Source organism: Culex quinquefasciatus, chromosome 1 (genome assembly GCF_015732765.1).
Source record: "Culex quinquefasciatus strain JHB chromosome 1, VPISU_Cqui_1.0_pri_paternal, whole genome shotgun sequence".
NCBI classification, from domain to species: domain Eukaryota; kingdom Metazoa; phylum Arthropoda; class Insecta; order Diptera; family Culicidae; genus Culex; species Culex quinquefasciatus.
In genome coordinates, this window is record NC_051861.1 from 113,773,410 (window position 1) to 113,789,778 (window position 16,369).

Sequence of the window (16,369 nt, forward strand, 5' to 3'; positions counted from 1 at the left end):
GTCACCACATTCTACAATCCCTTCTCACGGCGATCGCCGTAGCGTCGAGGACCACAAATGTGTTGTGGTTGCCAGGTTACGTCAAGAAATTGGATGCAAAAGGTTGGAATATTTGATCATTTTGACTTACCAAGAATTGAAAACCGTTCCTACCTTACTTCACATAACCTTGGCGTAACGCCAGTGTTTCGCGAATTCTTGGCAACCTTCGATCTCCGTGGCCGACCTGCTGCAGATCGTACACGTGGTCGTGGTGGCGGTTTTGGTCATATACTGACGCCCACAATGCAAATTGTGCTGAGTTGTTGTCGCGGGCTCCTTAAGTGTGCGGCTCACTGTGATCAATGACGTGTTGCTGTGCGGTGGTTTTGTAGAGTGCTGCTGTGGGTCAGAATTAATTAAATTATTCTCGCGATCGGGACGCGGTGATTGTGCGACCTTTGTCGCAGCGGGGGTGAAACTGAGGTGGATTCTAGATTTTTAAAAGGTTTTCTGTTGCTGGTTTTATAAATTGAATTTGGGTTTAAAAAGTATGAATTGCAATTTAATTTAAGATATTTTTTTTCACACTTCATGACTGCATTATTGTCTTTGAAAATGTGTTTTATTGAAGTATGAATTGAATTTTATAATTTCCTATGTCAAAAGAAGCCATTTTGCATAATTAGTTTTTCCCCACAATTGCACAAATAGGCATGAGAATACGCAAAAATTTGTATTTTTGGGAAATAATTTGTGATCGATTTGGTATCTTCGTTGTAGGTATTGATTAGGACTATTCAGAAAAAATAGGTACACGGAAAAAAATGTGATTTTTAAATTAACATTTTTTTTACAAAAATTCAATTTCTTAAAATCCGTATGTTTTAATTTCTGTTTTTTTTTTTTAATATTTTTAGGGGACAAAATTCGCAACTTTTGTGATATAGAGAGAAGTATGTGCCGCTGAGTTATGATTGACTAATACGAATGTCTCAACAGCTTATGGTCCAATGTTCAATGTTGAAAAATTAAACATTTGTGAAATTTTATGATCTTTTCGAAAAAGAAATATTTTGAAATGTTCGTCTTGATTCCAACATTTCAAAATATTTTCTTCGAAAAGATGATTGCTGAGATATTGGCATTATAAAAGTCCTCATCCTCAGCAATACCTACAACTTAACCAAAGACACAAAATCGATCAGAAAATTCATTCAAAAGCTACAGATTTTCGAATATTTACGTACCATTTTTGTATGAACTACTGTCAAAATTGTATGAAGCCTTGTATGGGTGAACCAATAACACAAAATGGCTTCTATGCGTCAGAATTTTGATGAGCTTTTTTTCAAATCTAATTAATCGAACAAATGGTTCATATTTTTATAAATGATCAAATTTGCTATCTAAAATTCCATTTCACAGTTAAAGGCATTTCTTGGTTAAAATTTCTGAAAAAAATCAAATCTCCGGTCTTTTTTTTCGAAATGCTGAGAATACAGCCTTTTAAGTTTAGAATTGAAAAAAATAGTTTTTCTCAATGTTTCTCAAATAGTTCTCATTTTTCAACTCGCGGTTTTCTACAAATTTGATTTTCAATGGGTAATTCTCCGCCAACTCACACAGCAGTTGCCCCGACCCCTCTTCGATTTGCGTGAAACTTTGTCCTAAGGGGTAACTTTTGTCCCTGATCACGAATCCGAGGTCCGTTTTTTGATATCTCGTGACGGAGGGGCGGTTCGACCCCTTCCATTTTTGAACATGCGAAAAAAGAGGTGTTTTTCAACAATTTGCAGCCTGAAACGGTGATGAGATAGAAATTTGGTGTCAAAGGGACTTTTGTGTAAAATTAGACGCCCGATTTGATGGCGTACTCAGAATTCCGAATAAACGTATTTTTCATCGAAAAAAAAATTAAAAAAGTTTTAAAAATTCTCCCATTTTCCGTTACTCGACTTTAAAAAAATTTGGAACGTGTCATTTTATGGGAAATTTAATGTACTTTTCGAATCTACATTGTCCCAGAAGGGTCATTTTTTCATTTAAAACCAAATTTTTCATTTTAAAATTTCGTGTTTTTTCTAACATTGCAGGGTTATTTTTTAGAGTGTAACAATGTTCTACAAAGTTGTAGAGCAGACAATTACAAAAAAAATGATATATAGGCATAAGGGGTTTGCTTGTAAACATCACGAGTTATCGCGATTCTACGAAAAAAAGTTTTGAAAAAGTTACTTTTTGCGTTTTTCTTCGTTTCGTCGTCCGTGTCTGTCGCGGGTGACTATGAACGGCCATGATCGATGACGACCAACTTTTTCAAAACTTTTTTTCGTAAAATCGCGATAACTCGTGATGTTTATAAGCAAACCCCTTATGTCTATATATCAAAATTTTTGTAATTGTCTGCTCTACAACTTTGTAGAACATTGTTACACTCTAAAAAATAACCCTGCAAAGTTAGAAAAAACACGAAATTTTAAAATGAAAAATTTTGTTCTAAATGAAAAAATGACCCTTCTGGGACAATGTTGATTCGAAAAGTACATTAAATTTCCCATAAAATGACATGTTCCAAAATTTTTTACAGTCGAGTAACGGAAAATGGGAGAATTTTTAAAACTTTTTTAATTTTTTTTTCGATGAAAAATACGTTTATTCGGAATTCTGAGTACGCCATCAAATCGGGCGTCTAATTTTACACAAAAGTCCCTTTGACACCAAATTTCTATCTCATCACCGTTTCAGGCTGCAAATTGTTGAAAAACACCTCTTTTTTCGCATGTTCAAAAATGGAAGGGGTCGAACCGCCCCTCCGTCACGAGATATCAAAAAACGGACCTCGGATTCGTGATCAGGGACAAAAGTTACCCCTTAGGACAAAGTTTCACGCAAATCGAAGAGGGGTCGGGGCAACTTTTCCCGATTTCGTGTGAGTTGGTGGAGAATTACCCCAATGTTAAAAAATCTTTTTTTTTGTGAAATGTTCAGCTCTTTTTAAGACAAATAATGAGGAATTTTAAAAATCAAGCATTTGAAATTGTTCAAAATGATCGTTTTTGCCCTTTTTAAATGTACGACCAGATATCAAACATTGAGTTATTTTTTTCTTTTTTTGAAGTTCCGTTGTAAAACTACTCACTATTCCTATCATTCTTGAACGACACTGCACTGCAGTGAAATGGGTGATGAAAAGTTGAACTTTTCAGCACTTGTTTCGAAACGGAATACTTCACAACACAAGGAAATTTGACAAAAAAATCCTTTCAAAGGGTTTGTATGAAACTCGTTGTAATTTTTTTTCAGCATCCGTATTTATAGAAACCCGGCGAACCTCGTTGGATAAATTTACGACTGGTGCTGATAAAAGCTTTTTGTTGCAACTTGTCACACTTACTTCTATTATTACAAATAAAAGAAAATTTCACGCAAGCTTCTTCTATTGATATTAAAATTCCTAACAATCAGCGATGGAATAATCATCATCAAAAGAAAATCGTTGGACGTTCATCAAGAGAAAAAATCAAAAGGGAGCTTGGCTCTCCTCTCTCGCGCACGAAAGATCGGTAAAAGGAACCTAAAAAAATCATCATCTTGATTATTCGGCGGAACATCTTATTCACTACTACACTTGCAAGCGTACATTACACGTCAAAAAACGACCTGTCACATTTTGTTGATGAACAATGTGTGTAAACAAAGTGAAATAAATACTTTTAAGTGGTGCTGACAAGGAAATTCACAAAAAATCATCAGCAGATTGATTTTCTTGGAGAAGTTCGGGAACGATTTTCGTTTGCGTGATTTGCCTCCTCTCTCTTTCGCGGGTGAAGAAAGTTCGCAAACGAAATTGATTTTTTTGCGATTATTCCATCCCTGGTAACAATTTTTATATCTTGTTAAAAAATGTGGGATAATTAGGTTTGACGAAAAAATTAACTTCTTTTGTTTTCTGATTTCTTCAATCATTTAAGGATATTGTTTGCATTTATCTTGTTACAGTCCAGAATCGATATTCCAAAGGCCTCGAAAAAAATCAATTCGGATTATGGAAACTTCGGATAATCGAATCACGAAATCATTTTTTTTAGTTGTCTTATTTTTAATAGTCGAGCTTAAGTATGACTCCTCAACTGCGCTCAAATGATTTAGAATTTTTAAATCCAACATGGCGGCCAAAATGGCGGTGATCAAATATTGAAAAAATCCATTTCGTAATTTAATAGGCAATCAACTTTACAAAACTGACTAGAAAGGGGTCGCGCCTTAACTACAAACTACAAAATATTTAGACCATTCTCTGTTTCTCATAATTAATTATTATTATTTCATGATTTCCAGTCTCTTTTTTTCTATTTTTTGAGTGTCATTTTTTTTTGTAAAATCTTAAACCATTAGCTTTTAAGTCGGATCAACTTGTTTCGAATCAAAATCTGGAACATAATAAATACAGATAATTTATTATGACTTAAAAAGTAGGAAATATTTGTTAAAATAATGACAATAACTACAGTTTTTAATTTTTTTCTAAAAATAATTTTATCTTTTTCGCTTGCGAACTTTCTTCCACCGGCGAAAGAGAGGGGAGGCAACAAGCGCAAGAGAAAATCGCTCCCGAACTTGCTGAGCAAAATCAATCAGTTGGAGATTTTTCGTGAATTTCACCACCAATATCAATTTATTCTGATTTGTTTATCTTTCAACCAACCAATGATTGTAAATGCTTTCTGGGAGTATTACAAACATATTCCTGTGATAATACGAGCGAATATTATTGCATAAACAGTTTCATCTTCCAAGATTTTGTAGCAGATGTTGAGCAAAATTCAAAAAAATCTATTATTTTGGAGATTAAAAATTTCTCCAAAAGAATTTGTCAAATAATCGCTCGTATTATTACAGGAATATTTTTGTAATGCTCCCAAAAAGCATTTCCAATTATTGGTTGGTTGGAAGATGCATAGAATGTTCCATCATCCAGGATTTTACAAAAAAAAGTTCAAAAAAAAAGTTCGAAAATCAAAATATAAATTTTCGCCGACATTAAAGTCAAATAATCACTCATATTATGATTGGAATATGCCTAAATTTACTCTCGAATATGTTCTCTGACTTTAGTTTATTTTATTTTTACCTATTTCACTGGAAGATGAACCTGGAAGATGGCGTGATGTTTTCAAAACCTGGAAGATAAGCCTGGGAGCTAACAAGTGATAGCTATTTTAATGATAATCGTTTCATTTTACAGTTGAAAATGAATAAATACAAGAGAACTGTAAAAAAAAACATGACGAAACTAAAACTAAACTTAAAAGGTAAAAGATAATGATAGGAGATGGTAGAATAATCCAAACACTATCAAAAACAAACATAAACTAAACAGGATAAAGGCAAATAAAATTCTCACAATGAAACAAGAAAAACACAAAACAAGAGAAGTAAAGTTTTTCATAGTTGCTAAAATGAGTTCCTGAACAAGGGAAAAATAAAAGAAATATCAATAAAATTTGATTTGAATGTTGAATCTCAAAGCCTAATTTAAACAAGATAATTTTTTTCCTTCTTGTTGAACTTTTCAACAAACTCAACCTTATATCAACACTCAGCATTAGTACAAAGTGCTAACGCAAGCGTAATTTTATGCTACAAAGTCGCTACGCTCGTGACTACCAGATCATGATTAGCCCTCCTGTCATCATGCGCCTGTCGACTCACGTCCAAGTTCATAATAATATCAATTATTTCCAACAGTAAAGCACACGCCAATTATTTGCCGACTGTGAATGTTGAAAACGACAGCATAGCAGCAAAAAAGAATCGCGGTGGGCTCGTCCGGGATTTGAACCCGGGACCTCTCGCACCCTAAGCGAAAATCATACCCCTAGACCAACGAGCCCGTTGAGAAGTGGCGAGCCAACTTGCGTCCGGCATCGGTGTGTGTTTTTTTTTTTTTGTTTGTTTCACGGAGAGTGATTTCTTTTGGATTGCTTTGATTTTTTGGGGGTTTAACCCTTAGCTGTTCAAGCTTTTTCGTCCACGAAAGCTAAATTTTCGTCAAACGGCCTAATTCCGGCATAAATCAACGCAAACTTCCCGAAACGTTTGCGTTTACTCTCACCATTCATCAAAAACAAACGCGGCGACGGCGACGGCGTTGCGGTTCCCCGACGGTCGTTCCGGCGGCCAAAGACACACAATCCCAGCCCGTTATTGATTCAGTGTGCGTCTCCGCAAAGCGCGAATAAGAACCCGCAAAATGATGATTTGGAATCTAACCTGGCGGCGGCGGTCAAACAACAACAACAACAAACTCGGGGAACGTGGCAGCTTGGATGACCGTCCCCTCGCGAACAAATCCGACAGCTAACTGACTTATGTGCTCGGCAGAAGGAATTTATGAGATGGGCGCCACCGGATTTCCCAGGTTTCGTGGAAACCCTTTCGTTGTTGTTGTTGGGGGAGGTGGTACAGTGAAGTCTCGATTTTGAGTTTTCGTTAAAGTTATAAATCTAAAACAACAATATTTACGTACGTATGTCCCGCGGACTCCCCAGCTGAAGTTGTGCTGCTGGGAGATTGAAGGCACGACGAAACTTACCAACGCGACAAAAAGAGCATGCGAATTTCATGATCTTGTAAAGCGCAGCTCTCTACACTAGGAAGGTGACTGAAAGGTGTGATCGGTGTTGAAATGGGATTTTATAGCTGAGTTTATGCAAAATAAGAAAACTTCCACCATAAATAAAAATCTTTATAAAATTACATTGGAGTGTGGCAGACATTCTGTAGAAAAAATATGTAAATTTACATCTTTCTGATGTACTTGAGCAGTTCTCTACAATTTTTTTTTCTTAATTTTAATTTTTGTATTTTTTAAATCCGGCCGAAACTTTTTTGGTGCCTTTGGTATGCCCAAAGAAGCCATTTTGCATCATTAGTTTGTCCATATAATTTAAAATTTGGCAGCTACCCATACCAAAATGATGCATGAAAATTATGTTACTTTTGAAGGAATTTGTTAATTGATTTGGTGTCTTCGGCAAAGTTATAGGTATGGATAAGGACTTACCTTTTAAATTTTTTTGGCAATTTTAAATGTCACTTTTTGGTACTAAAACTTAATTTGCAAAAAAACACTATTTTTTTATTTTCTGATATGTTTTAGGGGACATCAAATGTCAACTTTACTGATTGTTTCAAAAAATCGAAGTATTGGTCGCAACAAATTTTCAACTTCATTTTTGGATGTAAAATCTAATTTGCAATCAAAAAGTTTTTTAGAGAAAATTTGATAAAGTCGACTGTTTTCAAGTTATAGCCATTTTAAGGTAACTTTTTTGAGAATAGTCGCAGTTATAAATTTTTGAAAATTAGTGCCCATATTTGCCCACTTTTTAATTTTTTTTTAATGCTGAGAGAATTCTCTACATTTAGCTTTTTTGAACTTTGTTAATACGATCCTTAGTTGCTGAGATATTGTCATGCAAAGGTTTAAAAACTGGAAAATTGATGTTTTCTAAGTCCCACCCAAACAGCCCACCATTTTTCAATGTCGATATCTCAGCAATTTTCTATGTTAAAATATGAAACATTCGTGAAATTTTCCGATCTTTTCGAAAACAATATTCACAAACATTCAATATTACGGCCCTTTTGAAATGTTTGTCTTGGTTTTAAAATTTGACCACTTGACATAAAAAAATAAAATTCTGTAAAATTTTACACGTTCCAAAATTGAACTTTTTTGAACTGTGTAATTTACAGTTTATTCAATGAAATCCACCAAATTGATTTGTCATAAACATTTTAACATTTTTGCCTGCAATGAAAAAAAAGGTAATATTGCATCAGGAACTCGTGAATTTTCATTTTAACAAATTTTTTACGTAATATTACTCAAAAAAGAGGTAATATTCAACCTACCAAATTTTGAACATTCGAAAATTCAACTTTTTTTCTGTGTGGTTTAACCTTGATGCGTAGGACACAACAGTGAGGTTATTTACCTTAAACATTCTTTTTTTTTCATAAACACAGACAAATTTCAGCCCGCGCGTGTAATTTTTAAATGGTTTTTGAGGTAGAACTTTACATTTTTCTTTCCTCAATATCAGTGTAAAACTGTTAAATAAGATCAGACATTAATTTACATCTTTCTGATATATTTGTATCAAATTTTACACATTCAAAAATTGAACTTCTTTAACTAAACTTACAATTTTCGATGAAATCCACCAACTTGATCTGGTTTGATAAACGTATTTGCTGTACCATTTCATGTCATTTTTACATGCTTTTTTAGGGAACATTTTACATTATTCTTTTCATAAACAATTTGTGTAAAATTACAGCAGACCGTTTGGACCTTTTCACGGGTTATGAAATTTTTAAGGTGCAAATTTACCTCTTTTTATGTAATATTGCCTGCATTAAACACAAATTCAAATTAAATTACATTAAAAATATAGTAAACTCACATTTAAAAAAAATCATATTCTGCCAACTCATATTGGAAAAAGTAGGCCCGACCCCACTTCGATTTGCGTGAAACTTTGTCCCAAGGGGTAATTTTGGTCTCGAACACGAATCCAAGGTCCCGAGGGCGGTACGACCCCTTCTATTTTTGAACGTTAGAAAAAAAAGGGTTTTTCAATGATTTGCAGCTTGAAATGGTGATGAGATGAAAATTTGTAGTCTTTTATGCAATATTTATGCCCGATTTGATGGCGTGCTCATAATTTTGAAAAAAAAAACCTATTTTTCATTTAAAAAAATAAACAGAATTTGTTTCGAAAATTCTGCCATTTTTTGTTATTCGACTGTAAATTTTTTTTGGGACATGTAATTTTACGGGAAATTTATTGTACTTTTTGAATCTGCAATAACCCAGAAGTTTATTTTTTTCATTTTAAAATATCGTGTTTTTTGAAACTTTGCAAGGTTATTATTTTGAATGTAACAATGTTGTACAAAGTTGTAGAGCAGCAAATTTTATAAAAATTGTGTATAAACATAAGAGCAGGGATGAAATAATCGCTAAAAAATTCTTTTCTGCTTGCATACTTTCTTCGCTCGCAAAAGAAAGAGAGGAGGCGAATCACACAATAGAAAATCGCTGCCGAACGTTTCGAGAAAAATGAATCAGTTGAAGATTTTTTGTGAATCTCATTGCTGGCACGGGTTATTTTGTTTTAATATTGTTTTGTTCACAAACATTGTTCATTTAAAGAAATGACGGTCATTTTTAAACCTGTAGGCAGAGGCGCCGACTAGTCCAAAATGTTGGGGGGGGGGGGAGGGGCACGGTTGTTTTCCGAAATCGTTAGGTGAGAGTGGCGATTTGATGTTTAAGTTTATTGTATATCACGAATTTTACCAATTTGAATATTACGATGTGGTAAGAGTTTTTTTCATCCGAAATCCATTTTTTTTTTGAAAAAGATAATTTATTAAAACGTGATTGAGAATGTTTATTGGGGGAATTTTTTATATGTTTGGAAGGCGAATTCCTTCTAATTGGCATATTCTCACTTATTTTCCAGAAGTAACAGTCAATAATAAAAATTATCAGGTATTTAAAATTCAACAACACAAATATTCTAAAAATGAAAACAAAAGTAAAAAGCAAAAATTTAGAACTTTAGAAATTGGAAAATACACATTAAAAAACAACATTTTTTTCAAATCTGCAATTTAGAAAAAAATAACAGAAAAAAAATAAATATTCCAAAATTTAAAAAAAGTTTAAAAACCTTAGGGTTAAAAAAACTCCTGGCTTAAAAATGTTAAGAAATCAATAGTTGAAATTCAGAAAATTTAAAAAATCAGAAATTTGGAAATTACAAAAGAAAACAATGTTTAAAAATAATCGAAAATTTAACATCAATTTATTTGTTCAGAATTTAAGAATTTAAGAATTTAAGAATTTAAGAATTTAAGAATTTAAGAATTTAAGAATTTAAGAACTTAAGAATTTAAGAATTTAAGAATTTAAGAATTTAAGAATTTAAGAATTTAAGAATTTAAGAATTTAAGAATTTAAGAATTTAAGAATTTAAGAATTTAAGAATTTAAGAATTTAAGAATTTAAGAATTTAAGAATTTAAGAATTTAAGAATTTAAGAATTTAAGAATTTAAGAATTTAAGAATTTAAGAATTTAAGAATTTAAGAATTTAAGAATTTAAGAATTTAAGAATTTAAGAATTTAAGAATTTAAGAATTTAAGAATTTAAGAATTTAAGAATTTAAGAATTTAAGAATTTAAGAATTTAAGAATTTAAGAATTTAAGAATTTAAGAATTTAAGAATTTAAGAATTTAAGAATTTAAGAATTTAAGAATTTAAGAATTTAAGAATTTAAGAATTTAAGAATTTAAGAATTTAAGAATTTAAAATTTAAGAATTTAAGAATTTAAGAATTTAAGAATTTAAGAATTTAAGAATTTAAGAATTTAAGAATTTAAGATTTAAGAATTTAAGAATTTAAGAATTTAAGAATTTAAGAATTTAAAATTTAAGAATTTAAGAATTTAAGAATTTAAGAATTTAAGAATTTAAGAATTTAAAATTTAAGAATTTAAGAATTTAAGAATTTAAGAATTTAAGAATTTAAGAATTTAAGAATTTAAGAATTTAAGAATTTAAGAATTTAAGAATTTAAGAATTTAAGAATTTAAGAATTTAAGAATTTAAGAATTTAAGAATTTAAGAATTTAAGAATTTAAGAATTTAAGAATTTAAGAATTTAAGAATTTAAGAATTTAAGAATTTAAGAATTTAAGAATTTAAGAATTTAAGAATTTAAGAATTTAAGAATTTAAGAATTTAAGAATTTAAGAATTTAAAATTTAAGAATTTAAGAATTTAAGAATTTAAGAATTTAAGAATTTAAGAATTTAAGAATTTAAGAATTTAAGAATTTAAAATTTAAGAATTTAAGAATTTAAGAATTTAAGAATTTAAGAATTTAAGAATTTAAGAATTTAAGAATTTAAGAATTTAAGAATTTAAGAATTTAAGAATTTAAGAATTTAAGAATTTAAGAATTTAAGAATTTAAGAATTTAAGAATTTAAGAATTTAAGAATTTAAGAATTTAAGAATTTAAGAATTTAAGAATTTAAGAATTTAAGAATTTAAGAATTTAAGAATTTAAGAATTTAAGAATTTAAGAATTTAAGAATTTAAGAATTTAAGAATTTAAGAATTTAATTTAAGAATTTAAGAATTTAAGAATTTAAGAATTTAAGAATTTAAGAATTTAAGAATTTAAGAATTTAAGAATTTAAGAATTTAAGAATTTAAGAATTTAAGAATTTAAGAATTTAAGAATTTAAGAATTTCAGAATTTCAGAATTTCAGAATTTCAGAATTTCAGAATTTCAGAATTTCAGAATTTCAGAATTTCAGAATTTCAGAATTTCAGAATTTCTGAATTTCTGAATTTCTGAATTTCTGAATTTCTGAATTTCTGAATTTCTGAATTTCTGAATTTCTGAATTTCTGAATTTCTGAATTTCTGAATTTCTGAATTTCTGAATTTCTGAATTTCTGAATTTCAGAATTTCAGAATTTCAGAATTTCAGAATTTTAGAATTTCTGAATTTCATAATTTTAGAATTTCAGAATTTCAGAATTTCAGAATTTCAGAATTTCAGAATTTCAGAATTTCAGAATTTCAGAATTTCAGAATTTCAGAATTTCAGAATTTCAGAATTTCAGAATTTCAGAATTTCAGAATTTCAGAATTTCAGAATTTCAGAATTTCAGAATTTCAGAATTTCAGAATTTCAGAATTTCAGAATTTCAGAATTTCAGAATTTTAGAATTTCAGAATTTCAGAATTTCAGAATTTCAGAATTTCAGAATTTCAGAATTTCAGAAGTTAGGAATTTCAGAATTTCAGAATTTCAGAATTTCAGAATTTCAGAATTTCAGAATTTCAGAATTTCAGAATTTCAGAATTTCAGAATTTATGAATAACCAAAAAGATACACAAACGGTTTTTAATAAAATCAAAAAAGGCATTATAACAATTTGATTCGACCAAAAATTTGCAATTTTTAAAAAAGAAATCAAGATAAAAATTACCTAAAATTACTCAAAAAAATCGAATTTATCAGCATTTCTTAAATCTAAAGCTGTCATCAAATGACCATTTTGAAAAGTGTTTCAGTTCATTTTCGCTAAATCCTGATCTACAATGGCAAATCGGAGAATGTTGCGTCTGAAAACTTGATGATTGTTTTGACAAGAGTTTGCGTAAGTTTGCTCTTGTATACTAAGCTTGCTGGTTTTCCTACCAAGTTAGCATAAGAGAGCGCAGTAGAGCAATTCTCTACGAAATCGGTCTTTTTTCTTCAATTTTAATTTTTGTATTTTTTAATCCGGCTGAAACTTTTTTGGTGCCTTCGGTATGCCCAAAGAAGCCATTTTGCATCATTAGTTTGTCCATATAATTTTCCATACAAATTCGGCAGCTGTCCATACAAAAATGATGTATGAAAATTCAAAAATCTGTATCTTTTGAAGGAATTTTTGATCGATTTGGTGTCTTCGGCAAAGTTGTAGGTATGGATACGGACTACACTGGAAAAATAATACACGGTAAAAAAATTTGGTGATTTTTTATTTAACTTTTATCACTAAAACTTGATTTACAAAAAACACTATTTTTAATTTTTTTATTTTTGATATGTTTTAGAAGACATAAAATGCCAACTTTTCAGAAATTTCCAGGTTGTGCAAAAATCACTGACCGAGTTATGAATTTTTAAATCAATACTGATTTTTCAAAAATCGAAATTTTGGTCGTAAAATTTTTTCATTTTTCGATGTAAAATCAAATTTGCAATCAAAAGTACTTTATTAAAATTTTGATAAAGTGCACCGTTTTCAAGTTATAGCCATATTTAAGTGACTTTTTGAAAATAGTCGCAGTTTTTCATTTTTTTAAATTAGTGCACATGTTTGCCCAGTTTTGAAAAAAATATTTTTGAAAAGCTGAGAAAATTCTCTATATTTTGCTTATTCGGACTATGTTGATACGACCTTTAGTTGCTGAGATATTGCAATGCAAAGGTTTAAAAACAGGAAAATTGATGTTTTCTAAGTTTCACCCAAACAACCCACCATTTTCTATCGTCAATTTCTCAGCAACTAATGGTCCGATTTTCAATGTTAATATATGAAACAATTGTGAAATTTTCCGATCTTTTCGAAAAAAATATTTTTGGAATTTTCAAATCAAGACAAACATTTTAAAAGGGCGTAATATTGAATGTTTGGCCTTTGTGAAATGTTAGTCTTGATTTGAAAATTCCAAAAATATTTTTTTCGAAGAGATCGGAAAATTTCACAAATGTTTCATATATTAACATTGAAAATCGGACCATTAGTTGCTGAGATATTGACGATAGAAAATGGTGGGTTGTTTGGGTGAAACTTAGAAAACATCAATTTTCCTGTTTTTAAACCTTTGCATTGCAATATCTCAGCAACTAAAGGTCGTATCAACAAAGTCCAAATAAGCAAAATATAGAGAATTTTCTCAGCTTTTCAAAATATTTTTTCAAAACTGGGCAAACATGTGCACTAATTTAAAAATGAAAACTGCGACTATTTTCAAAAAGTCACTTAAATATGGCTATAACTTGAAAACGGTGCACTTTATCAAAATTTCAGTAAAGTACTTTTGATTGCAAATTTGATTTTACATCGAAAAATGAAGTTGAAAATTTTACGACCAAAATTTCGATTTTTGAAAAATCAGTATTGATTAAAAATTCATAACTCGGTCAGTGATTTTTGCACAACCTGAAATTTCTGAAAAGTTGGCATTTTATGCCTTCTAAAACATATCAAAAAATAAAAAAATTAAAAATAGTGTTTTTTTGTCAATCAAGTTTTAGTGATAAAAAGTTAAATAAAAAATCACCAAATTTTTTTACCGTGTATTATTTTTTCCAGTGTAGTCCGTATCCATACCTACAACTTTGCCGAAGACACCAAATCGATCAAAAATTCCTTCAAAAGATACAGATTTTTGAATTTTCATACATCATTTTTGTATGGACAGCTGCCGAATTTGTATGGAAAATTATATGGACAAACTAATGATGCAAAATGGCTTCTTTGGGCATACCGAAGGCACCAAAAAAGTTTCAGTCGGATTAAAAAATACAAAAAAAATCGAATGACCGAAATCCTAGAGAACTGCTCAGTAGTATAGATGAAACGTTGTCGATTTAAAAAACAACAAATGTTTTTGAACTATTTTACAGATTCGCTTACAAGAATTCTATCGAATTCCAATTCAGTTTTAAAAATTATTTTCAATTATTTCTGTGAATTTTTTTTGTAATATTTAAAATAAGAATATTTTTCTTCCAAAATTTCTGGGGGAGCACAATGTATGGGCTACCCCCCCCTGCCCAATTTTAAGGGGGGCAAAAAGTACCGTGCCCCCCCAGAGTCGGCGCCCCTGCCTGTAGGTGTAGTAGTGAAATCGATGTTCCGGTGAATAATCCAGATAATGATTTTTTTTAAAGTTTCTTTTAACCGATCTTTCGTGTGCGAGAGAGGAGAGATTTTTTTTTCTCTCTTGATGAGCATCAAAAGATTTTCTTTCGATGAAGATTCTTCCATCACTGCATAAGATGTTTGATCATCTTTAGATAAAAAAAATGCGTTCGAAAAAAAAACTGCCTATCAATTTAAATAAAGTTGTGTATTTTGAAGTTAAATGCATAAAAAAGTTAAAATTTTGCGAATAGATAAAAAACATACATACAAAAAAGTCACATAAACAAACATTTTCGAGAATTATGTCGATTAAATTTTTGTCATATTTGTGACCATTACAAAAATAGTTTTTTTCCGTTTAGAAATCACCGGTTTTAAAGGAATCAAAAATTAAACGAAATAAATTTATTTTATTAGTTTACTATCAACTATCAATAATTTTTTTTTCAATTTTTTTGAAAAAATAAATGCTTTGATTTATGAAGAACATTTTGAAATGGTGCTGAACAGAGATATTGAACAATTTTGTCAATTGTCTTACAGAATTTAGAAATTCCGTAATTTTTGAGAAAAATATTCTTGACATTTTATTGATTTTATCTGTGAAAAGTTTGTACTAAGTTCAATGCAATTCATTGCCTTTTATTTGTTACATTTTTGCACGTGTGAATTGTAAAAAAATCTCGTCACCGTCAAAACAACCCGAGAGTGATTTTTCTTGTTAACAAATTTGCAAACTAAGCACTTCAAGTGCGTCAACAACGTGTTCCCAATAATTCCGTTATCGGGGAGGCTAGGAAAATCAATAGTTGTGATGTTTCTTCGATGATGATATCAGTGAGTCATTTCTTCAATTTCTCTAGTTCAATCGCTGGCTTCCGATCGATCCCATTATAAAAGGGAGACCAATTTCTCCTCCAGAATCAGTTCGCCTTCAAGTCCCAACCTTCAAAAAGTTTGCAAGTTGCAGCCTTCGACAAACTTTCCAGCAACCATGAAGTTCGCCCTGTTTGCTATCGTTCTGATAAGCTTCGCTGCTCTGGCACTGACCCAAAGTCGCCAAAACACCATCAGGTGGGGCAACAAGAAACAGTCGGACGTTCTAATCGGTCATTACGTTGCCATCAAAAAGGCCAAAAGCTCCTGGTTCTCGAGCAAAGCGGTCAACCAGACGCTGCAATATCCGGCGATGGTGAGTTGATTTTTTTTTGTCTAAAAAAATGAATTTTAAAAAAAATCTTTAAATAGGGCCAACTCGGGCGCAACATTTCCGCCATCTACTTCTACGAGGCGCCCAAGGGCCGGGCCAATCCCAAACTGTTGAGCGGCGGTATTGGCCGCAACTACACCACGATCCTGCTGACATCCCAGAAAGGTCAAGGGCTGAACGTCACGGTTGAGCTGTACGGACCGCAGCAGCGGTGGAGCCAGGGCTGATAACTATGTCAAATCAGTGTTATTTATGAATAAAAAAATGCAAAACGCATCAGCTAGTTTCAAATTGGAGCGAATTGGTATTTTTTGTGTACACCCAAAGGAAAAAAAAGGCTGCCAAAATTATCATCCCAGTTTTGCTACACCGATTGATGGCTTTTCTATCAAAGCGTGCCCGTGTAAACTTGACAGCGATCTGCAGATCGCACCAATACACCTAAACACTGATGCGTACACGAGTTTCTTAGCGCAGTGGTAACGCGTTGAGTCCCCAACTGAAAAGTTGCTGGTTCAAACCTCAATGGAGGACGTTTTTTTTTCGTTTTTTTTTTGTCAACTACAAATACCATCGTGCAAATTTAACGCTCGTCAAGCTATTCTTGAAATGTGTTAATCGCCTCGGTTATCGTGAGTTCATTTATCGTTGCTGGT

At 31.2% G+C, this 16,369-nt stretch overlaps 3 protein-coding genes and 1 non-coding gene across 4 annotated transcripts in view; 2 read left to right on the top strand and 2 right to left on the bottom strand.

Moving 5' to 3' along the window:
* LOC6045627 overlaps positions 1-16,369 on the top strand; it is a 342,844-nt gene that overhangs the window by 45,121 nt on the left and 281,354 nt on the right. The window lies entirely within an intron of this gene.
* LOC6048774 overlaps positions 1-16,369 on the bottom strand; it is a 307,506-nt gene that overhangs the window by 40,719 nt on the left and 250,418 nt on the right. The gene's annotated exons all lie outside the window — the stretch shown is intronic.
* Positions 5,804-5,875, bottom strand: Trnap-agg. Its single transcript has one exon. It is a non-coding gene; the product is annotated as a tRNA-Pro (tRNA).
* Positions 15,412-16,009, top strand: LOC6048771. Its single transcript, XM_001865605.2, has 2 exons — positions 15,412-15,695; positions 15,752-16,009. Exons 1-2 carry the CDS (start codon positions 15,498-15,500, stop codon positions 15,938-15,940), a joined length of 387 nt encoding a protein of 128 aa, XP_001865640.2. The 5' UTR covers positions 15,412-15,497; the 3' UTR covers positions 15,941-16,009.

Excerpts from the sequence above, each read along its gene's own strand:
- LOC6048771 (XM_001865605.2), top strand. The coding sequence starts at position 15,498 with ATGAAGTTCGCCCTGTTTGCTATCGTTCTGATAAGCTTCGCTGCTCTG. Across the intron at positions 15,696-15,751 it reads CGCTGCAATATCCGGCGATG|GGCCAACTCGGGCGCAACAT; the intron begins GTGAGTTGATTT and ends ATCTTTAAATAG.